Source organism: Cryptomeria japonica, chromosome 2 (assembly GCF_030272615.1).
Source record: "Cryptomeria japonica chromosome 2, Sugi_1.0, whole genome shotgun sequence".
NCBI lineage: Eukaryota > Viridiplantae > Streptophyta > Pinopsida > Cupressales > Cupressaceae > Cryptomeria > Cryptomeria japonica.
In genome coordinates this window covers 259,154,042-259,176,110 of record NC_081406.1, presented here as the reverse complement: position 1 = coordinate 259,176,110, position 22,069 = coordinate 259,154,042, and the positions used below count along the sequence as shown (strand labels likewise).

At 34.8% G+C, this 22,069-nt stretch overlaps 1 protein-coding gene across 3 annotated transcripts; it reads right to left on the bottom strand.

The window, feature by feature from the left end:
- Window positions 1-17,297: 17,297 nt before the first annotated feature.
- On the bottom strand, window positions 17,298-19,900 carry LOC131049933 (zeaxanthin epoxidase, chloroplastic). Of its 3 annotated transcripts, none has more exons than XM_057984032.2 (6): window positions 19,316-19,899; window positions 19,054-19,235; window positions 18,893-18,978; window positions 18,366-18,629; window positions 17,964-18,099; window positions 17,298-17,845 (listed from the first exon to the last, which is right to left on the bottom strand). In XM_057984032.2, exons 1-6 carry the CDS (start codon window positions 19,757-19,759, stop codon window positions 17,644-17,646), a joined length of 1,314 nt encoding a protein of 437 aa, XP_057840015.2. In that variant the 5' UTR covers window positions 19,760-19,899; the 3' UTR covers window positions 17,298-17,643. The 3 variants fall into 3 exon arrangements, with proteins under 3 accessions (XP_057840015.2, XP_057840016.2, XP_057840018.2); XM_057984033.2 differs by having other exon boundaries at window positions 18,893-18,975; window positions 19,316-19,898; XM_057984035.2 differs by having other exon boundaries at window positions 17,739-17,869; window positions 19,316-19,900.
- Between the last annotated feature and the right edge of the window lie 2,169 nt (window positions 19,901-22,069).

Genomic DNA, 22,069 nt, shown 5'->3' with positions numbered 1-22,069 from the left:
ATCATTATGTTTCACATTAAGGCTAAATTTCTTCTAGGGATGCCAAAACTTCATGCATCATGTCTGTGTTGTCACATTTGCACACAAGTTTTCCATGGGACTAAAAAAACAAAATCTATCGAAAATTCCCTATTTGTTATATTTTCAAGGATATATATACCTTGATCCAAGTCTTTCAATGGTGATGAACATAAGTTTCAAAGGTTTTGAGGTGATCAAGGACTAATAAATGAAAACATAAAGTGGTATCAAGACTTTTAGGGGTTCCTAGTACCAAGGGAACCTCTAAGTGTACTTCTCATTTTTGCTTTAGTTGTCCGTGAGGATGAAAGTTTCAATAAAGGATATAGAACATGAATAGAAAGTGATGTCAAGGGTTTAGAATCGATTGGAATAATCGAGACTTAGGGGTAGATTATGAATCATTGTCTAGTTTTGAGGTAGAACAAGATGAATTGGGAGTTCCTAACGGGTCAAGAACTAAACAATGGATGTAATGTTGGGTCCTTTGGGTAGAATAGGAACTATCACGAGTTTTTAATGTGTCAAGAAACAAAAAAATGATGAAATGTAGAGGCTTCTAGATAAAGTATGAACTATCAAGGGTTCGTAATGGGTTAGGAACTAAACTATTGAGGCTTCATTTGAGTGTTTTTATCAAGGCATGATGTGTTAAACCATCAAGTAAAGGAATTAATACTATTTCACCGAGGTTATGCACTATCATGTCTTCTTCTCTTAGTCCATTGTGCAATATTAGAGTTTGTAATGGTTTGGTATAGTGAAAGCAATGGATATTTTTGTTGCCATTTTAGGAGATTTTATGTTCCCATCCACATTGTACACTGATGTGTGATCTAAATTGTTGCCTCAATATGCAAAAGAATAAATAAGATATTACATATCATTGAAAGGATATTTTTTGTTAGATACTATCATTGGATATATACTACATAAATTTATATAATAATTTTTAATATACTGTAATAGCATATTATAAATTTAATATAATAAATAATATAATACACATTTCACTAGATTTTTATTATGTACATATGTTTTTAAATTTCTTATAGGTGCCTTGTATTTATTAGAATATGTTTTGAATATATATTATATATTAAGAGTTTATTATATTGTATATATAAATATATTACATTATTTTTTATATTGTTATATACTAAGATAATATGATATGATATGATATGACATGATATGATATAATGTAATATTATATTTTATAAAGTATATTATATTATATCTTAAATATAGATTATACTGTATTACTCACTATATGTTTTATATAATATTTTAAGCATGTTATGGGTTGATAGTTGCTAAATTTTTATTTTTAATTAGTTATCACTGTCAGTTTTAACCAACAATTCAATATGTTTTTCTTTTGTGAAAAAATAGGGATTTTTCTTTGCCACTATTTTTATAGTTGTTTCTTCTATAGTGACATTTATTGGAAGAACGTTCCTCTCAATTCTACACAACTATACGTGGCTTTTCATGCATTATAAGTAAAAAATTATCCTACTTTGGCTTTATGCTATTATGTTTGTGAGGTTTTGCCAAGACCAAGAGCTCAATGAAAAGTACAATAGAGAGACAAAATAGATGATAGGAATAAATTGTATTCTATCAAGATGAAAATACTGATCAACTGGATCATCAATCATTACATACAATGAATATGATCATGCTTACATAGGTAAGGCTATATGGATATGTGAGCACACAAACATGACATGTGGTTCAATAAGAAACAAGGGTAGGTAGGAAATAGGTGTGGTAGGTAGGAGAAACAATAAAATATTCCACATGAGGTCAATCACCCACTAAAGGTGGAATTATCACTCCACAATAAGTGGATATGATAGAGTAGTAACAAGATCAACACCATAAAAGGTGAAAATTCTCCTACACACACTATTCCAAAGTAGCACAAACACCCAAGTGTCTCATACCCAAACTAATATGAAATGCATGTACCCGAGTAAACTTAAGTAAGGTGTAATAATATCCATGATGAATAATTATTTACACCAACACCCCCCCTTAAGTGCAACTTAGGGGAATGCACTTAAGTCTACAATGCAACTAAGCAATGCAAGATGGGTCCCGGCTACTAGTCCATGTTAGGTACCCATGTACAAATGCAAATGCACACAAACCAATGCAATGAAATCTCTCACAAAGCGGGGAAAGAGAGAAAAACCCAATGGGAAAAAACCCTCCCCAAAAAGAGAGATGAAAACCATATACAAGAGAACTATCATAGAAGCATGTGAGGAACAAAACCCCATGTGATGAAAAAGTCCCCCCCATATGAGAGAAGAAGAGAGAGAGACTAGGAAGCCCCCCCCTCAATGTAGAATCTGCACCAATGATAGAAGATCGATAATGAATAAAGAAACTGCTCCACAAATGTCGAATTGAGTTCCTCCCCTTAGGAAGAAACAAAACCAAAGGTGTATCCATGAAGTCTCCCCAATCATGAAGGGAAGACATGGGAAAAATATTCATGATGAATAGAATCTTTGAAAACTGCTCAAGTGTCCCCATGTCGATGCTGAAAGGTACCCCCTCCAAAGTTGATGAACTGCTCCACACTGCTGAAAAAGGCACTCCAAGATCTAGTGGAGAAGAAAGTAGAACAAGTCCCAAAGACTCACATGTCTCCTCAAAGAAGAAAGAGACCTCCTCCAACTGTTGTAGGAAAGTATCCACAATCATGTCAACCTCGAAATAATGATCATGTAGAGAATGCACAAGAGGGTCAGAGTGTTCCCTCACAACAATCAAAGAAGGATCATCTTCATCAAAGAGAAGATGAATGTCATCAATGATGTCTCCAAAACTGCAATGTAGGACTCCACAAACAAACCTGCAATGTCTGTCAAGTAGGCATCCCATGAAACTGAAGCTAAAAGACATGAAATATCCTGCTGCATTGAATCACAAGAAGGCAAAACTATCACACTAGCTGCATCATCAAGTACAATAGGTGGTGTGATATCAAGAGGAGGAGATGAAATAGAAGGCTCAAGAACGAGGTCACATGTGAGAATCCCCAAGTTCAAGTACCCAAAGTTCTCCTCAAAATCCGAATCATCAACATAGGAAGAATTAACCTCATCAATAGGACCAAAACGTGAAAAGGAGTACAATCTAGATTCATGATCAACCATCCCAGTCACAATGATAGCTCTTCTCTCCAAGTCTCTAATGATAACTGAATCAGGTGTGAACTCCACAGTTTTCCTAGTTGCCCCATGTGTGGTTTGATAGATGGAAAGAAGATTTTTTGTCAAGTGGGGTACACACAACACATCATTGAAGGAGCTATCCCCAATGGTAATAGATCCTTTCCCAATCACATCCATGTATGTAAGATTGCCCATCAAAATTTGCGGCATGTGGCAAGGCTCAAATGTAGAAAACATAGACTACGAAGATGCCATATGATGAGAAGCCCCTGAATCTAGAAGCCATATCCCTAAATCATGACTTGTAGTAGCACAAAGAGCTTGTCCCTTTCCTTTATTTGTCTCAAAAGAGTGATCATTTCCTTTATCCTTATCCTTGGAAGAAGCTGATGTAGACATTCTAGAAGGTAGGTTGATTTTGTTCTTCTCAAGAAGATTCTTCAACTCATCAATATCCTTCTTGTAACAATGATGTTCATCATGTCCTAACTTCTTGCAATATGCACAAAAAAGATTGTCCTTATATGATTTCCTCTTAGGTGAGAAATCACCTTGTTGTGGAGAGGATGATTTTGCTCCATCTTGTTGTGGTTTAGACTTAGGTTGCTTTTGATTCTTGCCTTTTCCTTGATTGCTTTGATTCCCTTTAGAAGCCACCAAAGCTTGTGACTTTGAAGATCTGAGAATCCCCATCTTGGTCAACTTAGATTGATTAAGTATCAACATCTCTGGGAATGAATCAAATGAGGGAGAAGTGTATGAGGAACCTTGAGCTAACCTATGGGTGTGAAAGCTAGATACAAACGTTGCATACTCTGAAGGAAGCTTGTCCAATAAGTTGTAAACCAATTGAGTATCCTTTTTGTCAATGCCACAATCCTTTAGCTTTGCTCTTAGCTCAATTGATTTTGTGACATAATCCTGGATTGTATCAAAATCCTTGGGATCCAAAGTTGTGAGTTCACTATCAAGCTTGAAGTCCTTAATCTCATCAACTTGACCATACAATTTCTCAAAAATATCCCAAGCCTCTTTAATTGTTGTACACTTCTCAATGTGAAAAATGAGGTCATCTGATACATACTTTCTAAGAGTTCCAAGTTCCATAGCATTCTTAGTGAGCCATTCAAGTTGAGCATTAGGATCAAGTTGTGCTATAATAGTTTCATTTACATAATGAATGAGTCATTTTTCCATTAGTTTACTCCAAGACTTAATCTTCCATGAAGCATAATTGTGAGGAGTTAAAAGTGGAAATTTAGGGGAACCCATAGCACCAAAATGAAAAAAACAAGATAGAGAGGGGCACAATCACACAAGACACCCCCCCCCCCAAAAAATTCACTCAATCAAGAAACCCCCCCAAAATAGTGATTTGGCATTTTATACTTAGTGCGTATACAATGGGCCACTTGTAAAACAAGGCAAAGTGGAATTCTAATTTCAATTTACAACTTCTCAAAATGAGATATAAGGGACTTCAACAAATACTGGTAGTGATGTACATTGAGATCCAAGCAAAATACAAGTACCAAATAGGCCAAAAATGACCAAATGTTGAAAGTATAATTTCTAGTCAAAATCACTGCAAACAAATAGCATATTATGAAAGTAGACAAAAAATTATGTACTTTAAAAAAAAATGGCACCTGAAAAGGAGGTCATATGACCCCAAACGAAGCCTTTGAAGTTGCAAAATTGGGGATTAGATAGGTACAATCATGAAGATCTATAATTTCTAAAAAATTCATCCATGATAATCATAAAATTCCTTCACCATTGCAAAGAGCATGAAATTCTAGCCCATTTCAAAAAACAAATTCACCAAAAAAGGAGCCAAAATGAGCAAGATACGGCCTCATAAAGTCAGACTACAAAATCAAAAAGCCAAATGAAGAGGGAGTCAAAAAATTTCAAATACTGCTGATGTGGCACAAGCATCAACAAATGACGGGCTTAAATTTGACACCCATCTAGCCGTCAAAATGGTCATCATGCCCTTTGCAAAGCCTATTTGTATGATGATGTCATCATCTACGTGACATAGTGATTGGATGTATGATCGAATAGAATGTTGCCATGTGGCATAGGGGCTCAAAAAATATGTGTGGCTACTATTTGTCAACGCGGCCGAAGCACGGAATGGCGAGGCACGAAGAGGTGTGGCTGGAGCATGGAGTGGCGGTGCCGACAGAGGCAGTCGATGGGAGAACGATAGAAGCGGCGACCGGAAGAAAACCAGAGCATGACAGAAGTGGAAGAGGATACCCGACGGGAGAGCACGACACGAGTTGCTGGGAAATACAGATGCCAACGACGGACGTCGAAGCAGCTATCGGGAGGGCTGTCGGTGAATGATACGGTGGCGGTTGGGTTTGCAGGTAGTTGACGGAGTTGTACGGCCTTGCAACAAATTAAATCTGTGGTACAGGGGGTCACGGGGGGGGGACCCCCAAAAATATATATTTTTGGAAAAAACTTTTGTAAGTTTTTCTGCAATTTTTTTTTTTTTTTTTAAATTTCTGAAATTCGGACAAATATAGCAAAATTGATGAAAAAAATTTTCTCACCAAAATAGACCGACTTTATAGTCAAAATTTATGGAAATGGCCTCTCCGACCTAACCGTGATGTCCAAATCGATGTACGATGCCCCCAAAAATAGCACCTCCCCAGATCCAAAAATTGAAGCCTCCAAAAATGCCTCTCTAAGACAAATCAAAGAAGCCCTTTAGGCTCTGATACCATGTGAGATTTTGTCAAGATCAAGAACTCAATTAAAATTACAATAGAGAGACAAAATAGATGATAGGAATAAAGTGTATTCTATCAAGATGAAAATATTGATCAACTAAATCATCAATCATTACATACAATGAATATGAGCCTACTTATATAGGCAAGGCTATATGGATATGTGAGCACACAAACATGACATGTGGCTTAATAAGAAACAAGGGTAGGTAGGAAATAGGTGTGGTAGGTAGGAGAAACAATACAATATTCCACATGAGGTGGATCACCCACCGAAGGTGAAATTATCACTCCACAATAAGTGGATATGATAGAGTAGTAACAAGATCAACACCATATAAGGTGGAAATTCTCCTACACACACTATCCTAATGTAGCACAAACACCCAAGTGTCTCATACCCAAACTACTATGAAATGCATGTACCTAAGTAAACTTAAGTAAGGTGTAATAATATCCATGATGAATAATTATTTACACCAGCAATGTTTATGCTAGTCTTTTGGGAAACATTGTTGCTATTACTTAAAAGGTTTCTATCATTTTATCTTTCCTTTGTTTTAGTTGTTTATTCATAGTTTTGATTTGTTCTTTTTTCAAATTGTATTAGATAGAATATAATTTAAGGTAATGCGGGTTTGATAACTTATCCTTTTCCTCAATTCTACCCCCTATCATGATGATTGTGTGCACTCTAGATGCTCTAAGCAAATAAGAAGGTGAGAATGGTCCCACATCATTTAATGATATCTTGCACTTTGTATAGCTAAAAGTATCTGAGCTCCATCAAATGACATAGGTTGGTATAAAACCATATCTTGTTATCCCAAAAAGATGAAAAGGTTTAATTGGTGAAAAAATGCACATATGTGTGAGAATACTTCTCTTCCAAATCTGCATTTAAATATGAGTTTATCTATCATTTAAAAATAAAGCTCGCTTTCTTTGAGACATGAAATGTGGTTGCATGGTCAATCATACCTTGTTTGATTTTTTATATTGAACTAGCTTGATAGAGTATATTTGGAGCCCTGTGTTTCAAACCTAAATCATTTTGAAACCATATTCAAGTATTATCAATGTTATTTCTAACACAGTGTAGTCTAGTCACTTAGAATCTAGAATTAGTTGAAATGCCTAATTTTGGGTTCAAATCCATTAATTCTCCCTCAATTTCCTTTTAGATAGGTCTATAGAAAAATAAACATACCAAACACCAAATTGATCTCTTTCTCTTCTTTTGGAACCGATTGTGTTTACCTTCTTGAAATAGCTAATAGAGAAGTCAAATTAGATCCCATACCTTCAAGCTTCTCTTCAAATTTATGCCAATGTATTGGGGGGTGAATAAAAAGTGGTTCTTGCCAACCACTTTTTAGCCTTGGAAAATGTTCTCTCTCTCTCTCTCTCATACATTTTGGGGAAGCTCTCATAGACATAGAAACAACATGAAGTATCTTCAAATAATAGTTCTAGAACTAGAAAGGAAATAATTGCATGGTATTTGTACATAATTGATTTATAATCCACATAAATATTGGATCCAAATTTTTTTTTATATTTCCATGAGATTTTCCTCTTAATTATCTAAGAAAATCATAAGAAAGATATACAAGATGAACACTCTGATGCTTCCATATGATACCAATAACTTGATTCATTACATAATACATGCTTGACATCTTAAAGATTTCTTTCATTCCTTCTCTTTATCAAATATTTGAATTATTTCTCCTTGTATTAGAAGTTGAGGGTTCCTTGGGAAGCAAGAACCTTGTTGAAGATGCCCAAGGTTGCTAGAACCTCCAAAAAAATTGATGTCTTCTTTCTTCTTTTACCCTTTTGATTTTCCTCTTCTCTGATAACTCTCTAACCTATTGAAGGTTAGGGATTCTTTGGGAATTAGAAATCTTGTTGGAGTTTATTGAGGTTCCCAAGGTTCTTGAAAACTTTGAAAGATTTAATGGTTTTTTTCTTTCCTTTTCTTTACCCTTTTAAAGATTTAAAATGGATGAGGAAAATTGGTAAGGCTCATGATGGGATAGGAAACTCCAATCAAGATAAAAATGTGTTCCTAATATTGGTGATGAAACATACTATCTAGAGCCAAGACACGACATGTGTAAGAAGCTCTTTCTTGTGGGAAAACAAAGTCAATATGAACATAATCAAACTCTGCATATGAGACTTTGAATATAGCATCTTTCATCATCATGCAATGCTTCACCATAATCGGATGAGGCATGAATTTATCCTTTAAGCCAAAAAATGCTTTGAAATGAATATCTATAATTTCTCATTTTTTCACAAGTTCCAATAGGTGAGGCATTCCATAAGCTTTCATATTTGCAAATGAACTTCCAAAGTATACATAACTCACAAAGTTTTTAAAACTATTTTAACTTTTCTTTCTATCTGCTAAATGTATCTTGAGGAGGGCAATACAAAGTGAAATGAATTTGAGTTGCAACCATAATCCTCTATCTCATGCACTCTTGGTCTCATTAAGGTAGCTCACAAATTTTGATTTTATCCCTCTTCATCCATCACTTTGAATAATGCACAATATATTTGAATGGAATGACATCACAACTCTCAGAGAAGACCATATATGAATACCGACCATAACATTTTTTAGGTTATGTGGAACTATTTATACACATTTAGAACCTTATTATCTTGCCACAATTTGATGAATATGCCACACTATACTTTTTCTAAGACTAGTAATTACCAAAACATGTTAGTGTATTAGCATAAGTAGATGGCTATTTTACCTTTGAAGTTGACTTCCCATACATGATATCAAAGTAACCATAGAAATATGGTAAAGCAAGGTTGCCTTCTGCAAAATGCAAATGCTAGTTAGATTTGTGGATGCATTTGTTAGAAATATTTATAAATATTATGCCTGTTTAATCAATCTCCAACAAGGGGGCATTATAAAATTATAGTGGTCGTGAATTTTTATTATGATATTTGTCCCATCCAAAAGTGTTGATCTTTTACTTGAAAGTAGGCAAAGTCCTTAGAAACTTCAATGCTTCTCTAGCACCTTTGATGGTAGTGTTGTATGCTAGCTATCCTCCCTTAGAGTGTATTGCATAACTTCAAGAAAGATTCAATAGTCATGTACCAAGAATGAGGTCTAGATAAAATCCTTATGACACTCCAACTTGTCTACTCCTTTGATTTCCTCAAACATAAAACACAACACTTTATTGTGTTGACTCAAGTTTTAAGTTTGACATGAAATCCTCCAAGCACTAGATAGTCGTAGTGATCAAGAAACAAGCCCAAACATGCAAAAACCTTCTTAAATATGCACTTGCAAAAAATATTGCCTAGAATTGCAAAATGCTATTTTGCTAAAAAAAAAAAGCTTTGTAAACTGAAAAAATTGTCTAGATAAGGACATATGGTCATATAAAAAATGTAATGGGGTCAAAAATGAAAAAAAATGAGTCTATTTTTAATGAAATGAAAGGTAATTGTTCATTTGTCTATCATTTTGAACACAACAACAATGTTCATTTGGCTTCACAATAATTCTTTGATAGGAATTAGTCCTAAATTCATCACAAAACAAGAAGGAATTTGTTATTTTATGTGTTGATACCATGTTGTAGTAGCAAATAATAAATGCAAAATTTAGAACTTTCATAAAAGAATCAAGCACAACAAATTAGCGAAAAAACTATTTATAATGCTTCAAGATGTTGAAGAGCTTTACGATTCCTCCAAGGCTCATTTTTTCCATTGCCACTATTCAACCCATTACAAACTTACACCAAAAAATAATTCTATAATATTCTTCTTTCCTTATTTTATAAGAATAATAAATATAAAGCAAAGCATTATTTATCTGAAATCTATAAAAGTCTTATTTTCTAACTAATCAAATATACATATATCTAAATCAAAATTGTAGAAATCATAAACATTCATTAAATGTATCTTAATAAAAAATAGCATTTCTATTCTTACTTTCTACAATTTTATCTAAAAGTAAAATTCTAATTTGTAATTCTTGAAACAATAAGAAATCAAACTACATCAAAACATATAATATAGGAATCTTTAACAACAATACACAAGTTTTACAGATTTTTTCATTTTAAAATATTTATTATACAAATTCTTGAGAAGTTTTTATTTTTAAATATTTATAAAACAATAAAATAAAAACCTATATACCTTAATTTATAACAAATCAATTTATGAAGCCCCACCTAATCAATTTCTCTGATAGTGTGTTGGTTAAGTGTTGTTGTTGTTGTTATGGCCACTAAGGTTAAAACCCTCATCATACCATTATGACCTCAATGATTCACATTTACGGGAGGAGGACGTCACCAACTTTATGATTCATCCAAGACCCATTTTCTCCATTACCACTATTTAACCGATTATTAACTTACACCAAAAAATACTTTTATAATATTTTTTCCTTTATAAAAGCAATAAATAAAAGTAAAATATTATTTATCTAAAATCTATAAAATATTTTTACTTTAATTAATAGATTGAGGTGTTGGATAAGAAAATTTTATTTTTTCAACATGGTTTGATAATCCACAAGACTGCTTCACCGATGCCTTGTTAGAACATGTGGGAGTGATAACAAAAACAACCATGTGGCTAAAAATGATATTAAAGTGACTTTTTTTATTATGAAAGGTATACATTTATTGTATCAGATAATGATTTGAAGTATTTGTATCTACAATATGAATATTGCACAAAGATTTGAAATGTAACATTGCATTTCTAGTATTCCTTTCGCACTTTAACATTTTTGAAGAAATTTTTGTTTCATGGCTACTGGTCATTGTGGGCATATAATAACATTTTATAGCCAAACTACCTATGAGTTATTTGAGAATAGAAAACCAATAATAAATTTGATTTGATTTGTGTTTCAATTAAATAGGTTCATCACAACCATTCTCAATCATTCTTAGATGTATCTACTCTTTTGTTTAATTAAAATTATTAAAGGTATTAAAGTTATATAATTGGTAGTGCTACAATTTTGTTCAATGCAAAAAATGTCAAAGATGGATAGGAAAAATGAATAATTAGCAGCTAAGCAATGAAGAACCAAAAGACTACACATTAGAGTAGACACTTTTAGGGCTAGTTTAGCAAAATAATATAGCTTTAAATTTCAAATATACTAAAGTCAAGTTTAAAAAATTATGTTATCCATTAATGCTCACACTCCTAACCAAGCTAATTGATTTGTCTTCTATACCTTGATAAAGGATTGAGCAGATGAAAGTACATCTATCTAGTTGTGTACGTAGTAGAGAAATGCTACAATTGGTTTCACTATTGAAAATATCTTCATATGAAAGAAAGTTTTGATTATATGTGATTGTTTCAAACAATTATATGAGTTCCATGAATATGGAAACATTATTGTGCATCTCAACATGATGAGTTCTCTAGGTTTATCTCTATTCATTTGTTTTAAAGAAACCACTAAATGGACGTGCACAACTGTAATTAGTTTCAGAGAATCTAGGCACCAAGAAACTATGATTTATCACAAGAACATTTATATCTTGTTCAAAGTTGACAATTCACACAATATTAGTACATTATTCCATTCATGATTCCCATTTTTAAAACATTGAAACAATGTAATGTTAAAAGCCTTTGATTTTATTTTTTGTATTCCGTTGCAGTAAAAATGAATTTGTGAACTCTCCATTACAACGAGATTTATGGAGGTTTTAATTTCATTGTGATTTTAATTTTGAATGTCACAATTTTCAAATTTAAGCGAAATTAAAGGAGATGTTTTTGTTGACACGGATGACTAATGTGATTGTAGGAAGCCTCTTACTTCAATTTACTTCTATTATAATTTCTATATTTTAGTGTCAACAAGGATTTGTCAATATATTAATATAAACATACACACACACACACATAATTTGACATGCATATATATCAAACTATTACACATAATCATATATTTCATTTATTTAGACTAGAAAATTCTAAGAATAATTTAGATTTTCACTCTAGCCATCCACCCATATCTTTTGATTTGATTAAAAAAATTGTTAAATGCTAATGAAAAACATATTTTGCAAGAAATATCAAGTTCACTAGTAAACTTGAACTTTTACTCCACTTCAACTCGAAGGTACTCTAGGTTGTGATCTTTTATTGTAAAATGTGCCTCCTTACACATCTAAGTACACGCGCTTACCCACCTAATAACCTAATAAGGGGTATGTAGTAGTAGAGTTGGTAGATGGAGGTACTATGGAAATTGTTTTATAGATGGAAGATGTTTCATTTCATTCTTATATTAAAAAAAATTGATAATTAAATAATTGGTTGTGTATGTGCATATTCAATGTTTCAATAAGATGCACTAAATGTAATGATATTATGTTGTATATGTTATTATGAAAATTAACATTATATTATTTTTCATATATTTATGATTTGAATTGAAAACTTGTTGATTTAGATGTTTTGTATATATTTTTCGTTTCTAAATAATTGATAAATAATAAGAAGAAAATGATTATTTTTGTAAATCATTAAAAACTAATATTTTAATTGTTTTTGATAATAAAGTAGCCAAAACAAGGGGGCTGACCCGAATTACACAGTAAGCCTCAGAGAGAGCAGAACCGACACATACACAGCTGCCTAATGACAGTCAGCCAATCCCTATCTTAATCATCAAAAACAAAAACCACCTGCAATTATAAAATAACCCAAGATTGATAACAATCTCATCCATGTAGCAACTTAAACAACATATAATCAAAAGGAAACTATCCTTAAACCATCTATCCTTAGAGATAAGCCTATTGTTCATACTATAAAAACTAAAGAAAGTAGCAAGAGTCTTGACAAGACTCATATGGCTAATAAAGAAATTAAACTTAATAGGAATCCAATTGATCCTGAAACTAAAACTAAAACTATAACAAAAAAGGAAAGAATCTACCATTAATCATTTTTTCCAACTCCCATGTGTTGGGAGAGCAGAAGCTCGGTCCAATCTTCAACTAGGAATTCAAACAGTTCCTTCATGGTGTCACCTTCTAGCCCACCCTAATTCACTTTTTCATGGTGCAGCAGGCACATTGAAGTGGTCAAGGAGTGCATGACTTTGATGGAAAATTTCGCAATTTTTTTGACATGGGAATCCAGATAGTCCAGCTTCTTCTTGACTCCATTCAGGTCCTCAGAGATAGAATTACATCCCGCACAATGCATAGAATTACATCCCGCACAATGCACCACCTCCTCCTCTCCACCTTCAGTAGCAATCTGACCGCCCTCAGACTTTCTCCCGTCCTCCTCAGAGATCTGATTATGCGGGGGGGGGGGGCGAGTGCCAGAAGAAGGGGAGGTGTTCTTATTATCATCCTTAACAGTCTCAAAGTCAAGGGCATTGGTATCCAGCTTGGAAGACTCCAAGCCCTTCGTGGCTTCCATATCATCCTCAACCTTATCACTATATGCCTTCTCAGAATCTCCCTCACCCTCATTGACATAGTTCTTCCTCACAACAATTTGTTTCATATGGGGTTTTCCACCAAATTTGTTGGACCTCCACGGGGTCACACCGTCCTCCGTGTCAAACTCCACTAACAAGATCTTAGGTTCTTTCCTGGGTTTCTTGGAGGTAGCTTTAGCAGTTGAAGGATTGCTTTTGTTTTTCTCCCCAATTTTGGGGGAAATGAGAGGGGCATGGTCAGGGGATTGACAAGGCATAATGGGCTTTTTTGAGGTTTTTTATTACCTTTTTTACTACCAGCAGGGAGGCCATGGAGGGAGGGAGCAGGTTGAATAGAGATGGGTTTATGTGGACACAAGGCCCTGTGGAAATTGTAGAGCCGAAACATCAAACCTTGGTGGAGGATGGTGAAATTGATGTCTTGACTCATGCAATGATGAACTTCTTTAACAATAGACTCTAAGGCATGCAGTAAAAAGAATGGAAAGGAAATACTATCATGGTTGTGAAAGTGATTGAACAACGGGAAATGGTAATAATAGAAAACACCATATTTTCCCTCAAGGGTAAAGTATTTCATAATAATTTTACACACCTAGTCCCATGGATAAGGTAGGCACTCTCTTTTGAAACCCCCACACATCTTAATTGGCTCCTCACCCTTTTTATAGAATTTGTTCATATTGGTCTCATCTGTGACCCTACTGGTTTTCTTCCACTCCCTTCCCTCAATTGAAAGATCCATAGCCTGGGCAACAACGTCTTCATTAATTTCAAATGAAATATCCCCCATAACAACTCTCCTGTCATTCCAGCTACTGACAAACTCCATGGAGAGGTTTTCATCAAACCCAGTCATGGCTTCCATGAATGGGATAATACCCCCTTCCTTGGCATACATCTAAACACATGGGTCATTGCCGAAGCTGTCATCAATAATGTCCGGCTCAACTGGGACTAAATCATCCCCCCACCCATAACAGCTTCCTTCAGAGTGAAGTTGGTAAGCAACGTAGAATTAGAAATGGTTATGCAGAGGGAAAAACCAAAGTGAGAGATAAGAATGATCGACAAAAATTTAGCCAAAGTGTGGTGGAAGTTGCAATAATTATCTTTTATGGTGGTTCCCAAGGCATGCGTCCGCCATCTTCAAGAAGCATGCGAAAGGACACCTCTTAACTCATCTACCAACTTGCAAAGAACTTTATTGTGGAGAAATATTAAGTTCTAGTTATAGCAATAAGTGTTGTACTTGCTATGGTCTATCAATTTCATGATTAAAAGTTGAAGCTGCAATCCTTCGGTAACACAATTATCGGTGGTCGGACACGTCATCGCCGGACCAGTGCGGTGGAGAAAATGGGGACCATCGAAAGCCACCTTGGCATAGCCCGCCCAATTCAAATTTGAATTTCCCTCCTACAACTTGATATCGCAGGCGGGCCAAAACGTCAACTCGTAAAAAAGGACATAGCAAATCATTGGTTCGTAGGGAAATTTTGGTCTCTCCCGATGAGGGATTTTTGTTTGTCAGAAAGTGAATCTAGTTGTCTCCAGCACCTCATACCTTTCATCTCAAGGCCCGTCGCAGTTGAAGAGTCTACCACCGAATTTCCCTCTATAAATGTGTTGAATTTGAAATTCCTCAAGGCAGACTATCATAGACCATATGTCCATGATTATGTTGCTAATAATCCAGCTAATCCCCGAAACACCTTTAGCCGCCTTAATAATCAGCTTAGAATCCCCTTCAATGATCAGTCTTTTAGCAATAATATCGAGAGCCAATTTAAGACCCCATAAGAGCATTGGGGCTTCAGCCATGTTACTCGAGGCATAGCCAAAATTCCCCGCATAGGCTAGAATCAGGTTGCCCAAGCTATCCCTTATAATTCCACCTCTCGCCGCAACTCCACTACGAGCGGCGCCATCAAAGTTAAGTTTGAGCCATAAGGGCGGTGGGGCCGACCATCTAGTGTTAAGCCTCTCCATTCTTTTAGAGTTGTCACATCAAAGGAAGTTTTCAGGCAGATTCCATGTCCTAATCCAGTTGCAATCCATCACTAGAGGGGTCAATTGCAATTTTTTCCATTTGCAAACCAAATCATTCTCCCTGAGAAGCTTCTCTATTATGCCAACCATCGTGTCAACAGAGTTATTAGTCTCACGGAAGATCCAGTTGTTCCTTTCCTTCCACATATGCCAATGGATATGAGGAGGGATGAGTTTCCATAACTGTCTAATCAAAGGGTGGGTAGAGGGGCACTTCCAGTTGCTGGTAAACTATTGCAAGTCTTCCAAGAAGGTCCACACAATGTTGAATTTCTATAAAAATTTATGCCAGACCACAGAAGTGAAAGGGCAATGGATGAATAGATGATTTATGCTTTCCTCGGCATAATTACACAAAACACACCAATTGGCTAATAGGAAGCCTCTCCTTTTAAGGTTATCAACAGTTAGGATCTTCCCATGCAGATTAGTCCACTAGAAAAAGTTTATTTTAGGGATAAGCTGAGAATTCTAAACTTCTCTCTAGCTGTAGCAGTCATTCACAGGGGCGAACAAGGGATTATAGGCCGACTTTACACTAAAAGACCCTGAGGGATTCATAGCCCAAACAAGCTTGTCAGCATGAGGGAATCGAGGAATCCCAACCTCCTCAAGAAGAGATTGTAAATCCCCCACCAAATGGCCCCAATGAGTATTATCTCCTAGGCTTTCAGCAAGCCTCGACCAACAGCGAGAGGGGGATATGTAATTCATCACAAGAAGACCAAGCGAGTCCTTGAGAGTTCCCATGAGGCAACTGAAGCGGGAAGAGGCCAAGGGTCTATCGCCAATCCAGTTGTCCTCCCAGAATATAATTTTCTCACCATTGCCCACCTACCATTTTAGACCCTGTTTACGCAGCTTCCTATTTTTGACAATGTTGTTCCATATCTTTGATCCAGGTGGGAGCTCATTAGAAGATAGAAGGGACTAATATTTTGATTGTTATCAATAGTTTGTTTTTATGATATTTTGATATTGACACAGGCTAATTATTATTTATTGACATGAGGTGGATGAAAATTAATTTTTCTCTCTATTGCTTGTTGAGGGAGAGCATCATCTAGTAGAGTGATACATATTGTGATAGTGGAACAACTATTCTATACACCTTGAAAACCCACAAGCACTTTCATGGATTCATAGATCATTTGTATGTTGACACATTATATGCATGTAGGGGCTTACTTGAGTGTCATCATGACTTTATTTATTAAGTATATACATATGGTTGCATGTAGTACTTTTTTCATTGGGCCTTTATAACGAACAATTATTTTAGGTTTCCACCCGTTATATAGAGCACAATGATATATTTGAATGTTGGCCCCTCTATTCATTTTGCAACTTGACCTCTACATTGATCATAGTCATTTTGAATTTTGTTACAGCTATTTAACACGATTTAGTTTATTGACCTTTATAATGAATCAATTTATTTAAATACTTTTGAAATCTATTTTAAATTGTTTTGCAAATCATGAGTCAAACAGTGTGAATGCACATTGATAATAGATATTTATGCATGGATGGTTACTTTAATTGTTAAAAAATATTGAGAATATATTGATTTTCAATAATATTAAATTAATTTTTATAAAAATTAAACATTTATAATTTTTATTTAAAGATACATTGAATGAAATATTATATACTTAAAAAATGAATACTTCTAGCTATTGATTACAACTGCATGGATTAATGTTTATAAGAAATGATTGACATTCTATGTGATACCATAGAAGATTTAGACCATGATCTTTCATTTGACTCACTTGGTTTTGTTTTAAGAAATAATAATGTAAATATCATTGGCCGAACTTTACAACTGTAAACTCTGAAATACAAGTCTGCACTTTGATGCTTTCACATTCATGACTTCCCTGTCGAAGTCTAAAATATTTACTACTAAATGATTTCACTTTTAGCAATTCTATTTAATTTGGGGTTCACTGCAGTATCTCAAATTAACTGGTGTACAGGCGGTGCATTCATTCCAATTGTGACTGCTACTTTGCACTTCCTAAACTAATCATTAATGATGTAGAAATGCAAGCCCTGTTCTATCATCTGGTCTAACTGGACAAGAATATTAATCAGGTCCTCTTACCAAGCTTAAACATATTCACTTGAAAAAGATGGAGTCTGGGTCACACTCTTGCTTGTTGGGATATGAATAAACCCATTTCGTGTATTCCTCATGCACTCTTAATCTTTCTTCCATTGTCAAATTCTGGAACCACTCAGGTTGAAATTTAGGAAGCCTTGTGGAATAGGCTGCAAACTGCTGCATCTTTTTCATCCGAGGAATTCTTACCTCTTCAAACCTGCTAAACTTTTACAGTCAAAAGCTGCGAGTAGTATTCTGTTACATATCTCAATTGAATGTAAGGAACTCATTCACACTAAATCTATGAAACATTATCACTGTTTCTGATAAATTACCTTTTGACAGCATCTCTAATGCTTTCCTCTGTAAAAGATGAGTGACTTGCATGTTGAAGAAGAAGGGAGAGTTGATGGGCATCTTCAAAAGCAGTTCTGGCGCCTTGTCCTGGCCCAACATACTGAGCATGTGCAGCTGAATGAATCCACCATTACCAACCATTAAACAATCAATTCCTTTAGCTTTGTAACTGAAAAAAAACTTCACCTGCTGGATGAAGTTTGTCTATGAGGTGGGCTTAAGCTACCTAAAAATTAAGTAGCAAGCCACCCCCAAAATGGGTTAAAGGACTAATTCAAGCTTCACATTGAAGGAAGCCAACATGATTAGGACTGTTATTCATATGAGTATTAGAGTTTGAAGAAGAATGAAATAAAATTGTAGAGGAAAATAGTAAATACCATCACCAATGAGCAGGACATGACCATCTGCATCAGTCCATTTATCTAAGGGCAACCTGTCCATGATCTTTCTTTCTGATATAATGTCCTCACTGGTTGCATCAATAACTTCTCGAACACTTTCCCATCCTTCAAGCCCATCCAATTGTTTAAGAGCGCGAGCTTTACAACCAGGGATACCAATGCCGCCTCGTCCTCCTACCAATGAGTTTGCTAGATCTTCTGATTCATCTTTTGTACGAAGAACCCAAAGAGTGTAATCCCCTACAATTGTTGATCAAATCAGGAATTTAGTAGCCATATAAAGCTACAAAAACTTCTACTTCTCCTGTTTAAATGGATTGCAAATTCAAACTTTCCACTGAACTAAGCCATGATATCAAAATCCAGGAGTGTGGAAAACAGTCCCATTTGGGGCCTCTATAAAAACCTACCACAAAACAAATCTCCTGTTCTTCAGCGATTAAAGGAGAAATTTGCAGTAGATCATTGTTCCCTAAAGGTCTAACCAAAAGCTAAATGGGTACCTGCATGGGCTATAATGCTGTGGGCCTGCATATTCTCCATTGTTCGCGCAATAATTTCCCCCTCTTTTATGCCCTTATAAACTCTGCTAAATCCCATGTTCAAGTTAGGGTAAAACACAAATCCGTTGCAATACATAATCATAACTAACTCTAATGCTTACTTGAGATCTGGGTTGTACAGCAGTGCATTCCAATGCACCAAATTGAGGTACCTTGGAGAATCCCCCACCATCTGTTTTCTTACAGCAGACCATATTCCATCTGCTCCAATCAAAAGCTTAGTCCACACAACTTTAATTCTATCCAAGGCATTTCCACATCTAAAATAGGCCTCAACACCGCCCTGCAATTGCATACAATATGTAATCAAACATTTTTTGGGGAAATTACAACAAAAACAGAGCAAGAACAAGAGACACAGACCTTTGAAGGCCGATACCCTATAAGCTTATGGGAGAAAACAATTCTTTTGTTATCCACTAAACTTGCCAAGATTTCCTGCACAGATTTCCACCTAACAGTAATATATTTCTTGGGTGGCACGTTTGTTATTCTAGGCGGATCTTCCTTCCCGTCTCTAAAATAGGTGAGCTTGATATTATTTGTGTAAGAGCCTGCTTGGGAGATGATGGAGCTCAAGCCAGGCTTAATCCCTTCAAGAGCAGTGACACCATTGGGACCAATGCCTATTGCAGTGGCCGTATCAGCCTTAAAATATGGGTGATATTCGAAGACATGGGCTTCGACATTTCTGTGTTGAAGGGCAAGCGCAAGAGACAAACCTGCCAATCCCCCACCTGCAATTACAATGTCCAAGTCTGGTCCTCTCTCAGACACTGCCATTTCATCAAATTCCAACGAGGACATGTTTTAGCCTCTGGTTTCAATGCCCACAAAGTGAAATCAGAGGAAAACAGTAGTCTGTTGAGAGAGATATAGATGAACATTGAAAGTGGGTGTACCAGATGCACTGACTCATCTTGTGCCTGTGTGAGGCCTATGTTTTTTTGGATGTCGTCTTCTTTTAACTAGAATGCTCTGCCAAAAACACAATTTTTTAATTGTGTTGTTTAATGTTATTAATTTCGCTTGTGTTTTCATTAGTTTCTTAGATTTTGTGTGTTTTATATCATTAAAATTAGCAATTGCATCTTGGTGTGCAATGGGGATGTCAAAAAAGTTTAATTATTATTTTTTTTGTTTATTTTTTGTATACATTTGTGCAATAAGGAAGTGGATTTCTTGATTTAATATAAAAAATTACACGAGGTCCACTGATAGGCTATATAGAAAATGATGTTTTTTATGCTACAAAGGTCTTAAAGGAGAAGTAATAGCTTTAAATAAATTTTGCATCTAGTTAAAAGGATACAAACATGATTGAAATAAAACCTCTAAATCAAGAAGACAATAAGGCTATATTACCAATAGGCTCATGTTATGTTTACAATAGGGAGAGGGAGAGATATAGGAATAGAAAGAGGGGGGGAGAGGGAAAGATTGAGAGAGAGGTAAGGAGATTTAAAAAAAAAGAGGAATATCTCCACCCACACACACACAAATGGAGAGAGAGAGAGAGAGAGAGAGAGAGAGAGTTGATGGATGGAGACAAAAGGGCCTCTACGATGATGGCTATTCATTCGCTTGTGTTGCATACCATTCAAAAAAATTGCATGCTATACTACACATATGGTGCCATGTTGTCAATGATATCGGCGAGAAAAAATGAACACAATTTGGTGGAAAGATATTGTGAAACCCTACTAAAGCATAATAAAATAATCTTTTATAAACAAATAATGGATAAAATGAGAAAATAAATGGCAAGGATGAAAAAATGGGAAACAAACAACCAAAATAATGAACGAAAAAATAACAAGTCATAAAGTGACAAAAACTCATCATTTTATTAAGTGACTCACTTCTAACCATATTAAATAATAAATATAAATAAATGCTTAACATATAATATATTTAATATTTTAATCAATATTATATATTATAATATATTTTTATTTAAAAATATATACTATATAAAATCCAATGTATAATAACAATAAATATAATTTTAATATAAATTTATAATGAAAAACACAATTAAATACTAAACACATAATATATCTACCATTAAAAAATATAAAATTCAATAAAAAATAAAGAACAATTATATTATACAAAATATAAAATATAGTAGACTAAACTAAAATTCAAAAAGATTTAGAATTATGCCAATGTAGGAGGGGAATTATGATTTTACAAATACGAGGTTAGAAATGATGTAACACCCTACCAAGAAACCCTAGGGAAAACAACTAACATTCTGGAAAAAGAGTGATTTTATTTTTAAACTATTAAATGAACTATTTAAACATTAAAAGGATAAGATTAAGTTAATTTGCACAAGCAGAAGTCAACTACTAACTTTTCCTCTAAGGTTTCTCAATGTGGTTACTTAAGGGTGTATGCACGAAGTTGTGGTACCAAAAAGGTGCCACACTTCAAAAAAAAATTAAATTGTCATAAGGCGCGCACAATATGACCTTTTCAAACCATAAAAAACATAAGTCTGCATTTTGGATGCATTCTGCACTCCAAAACCTTCTTTTTGGCGATTTGGGGTACCATTTTCTTGCGCTTGCCCTTTGCAGAAGCTTGATATTGGGCATTAAGTTGTCCATCTCTCATCAAAATGCCGCCACGCCATCGAAGAGCTTGAAGAGGTATGTATTTTTGTTTTCTTATTGTCATTTTTGTATTAATTTGAAGATTAAACTAGGTTTCTTGATTTAAATTTATTTTCATTATCAAGAAAATGTTGAAAACACTCAATCACCTCCTCATGAAGACCATATTGAAGAAGAAGCACATCAAGAACCTCCTACAATCCCTAGACATCCCATAGGTACACAAGAAAACCTATTAGGTCAAATATAAAATAGCCAAAAAGATCTTGAAGGTTTAATCACAAGGCTAAAACATCCTGTTGGGACTCATAAAAATCATGCTAAATTTGGTGACCCAATGAAGCCTTTCTTTATGGATTTCTCTTCGCGGCTTTGTTTTATGGTAAGGCGAGCGCATTATTGTATTTCTTATTGAACTTGAACCCTTGAACCATTTTGGTTCAAGGTTCAAGGTTCAACCATTTCTCTTACGTGAGTCATGGCTTTGTAATGT

Bases quoted from the DNA above. Each gene is read 5' to 3' on its own strand.
- LOC131049933 (XM_057984032.2), bottom strand. From the start codon at position 19,759: ATGTCCTCGTTGGAATTTGATGAAATGGCAGTGTCTGAGAGAGGACCA. The intron at 19,236-19,315 runs GTCTGTGTCTCT...ATGCAATTGCAG, and splicing joins TAGGGTATCGGCCTTCAAAG to GGCGGTGTTGAGGCCTATTT. The intron at 17,846-17,963 runs GTAATTTATCAG...AAAGTTTAGCAG, and splicing joins ATTAGAGATGCTGTCAAAAG to GTTTGAAGAGGTAAGAATTC.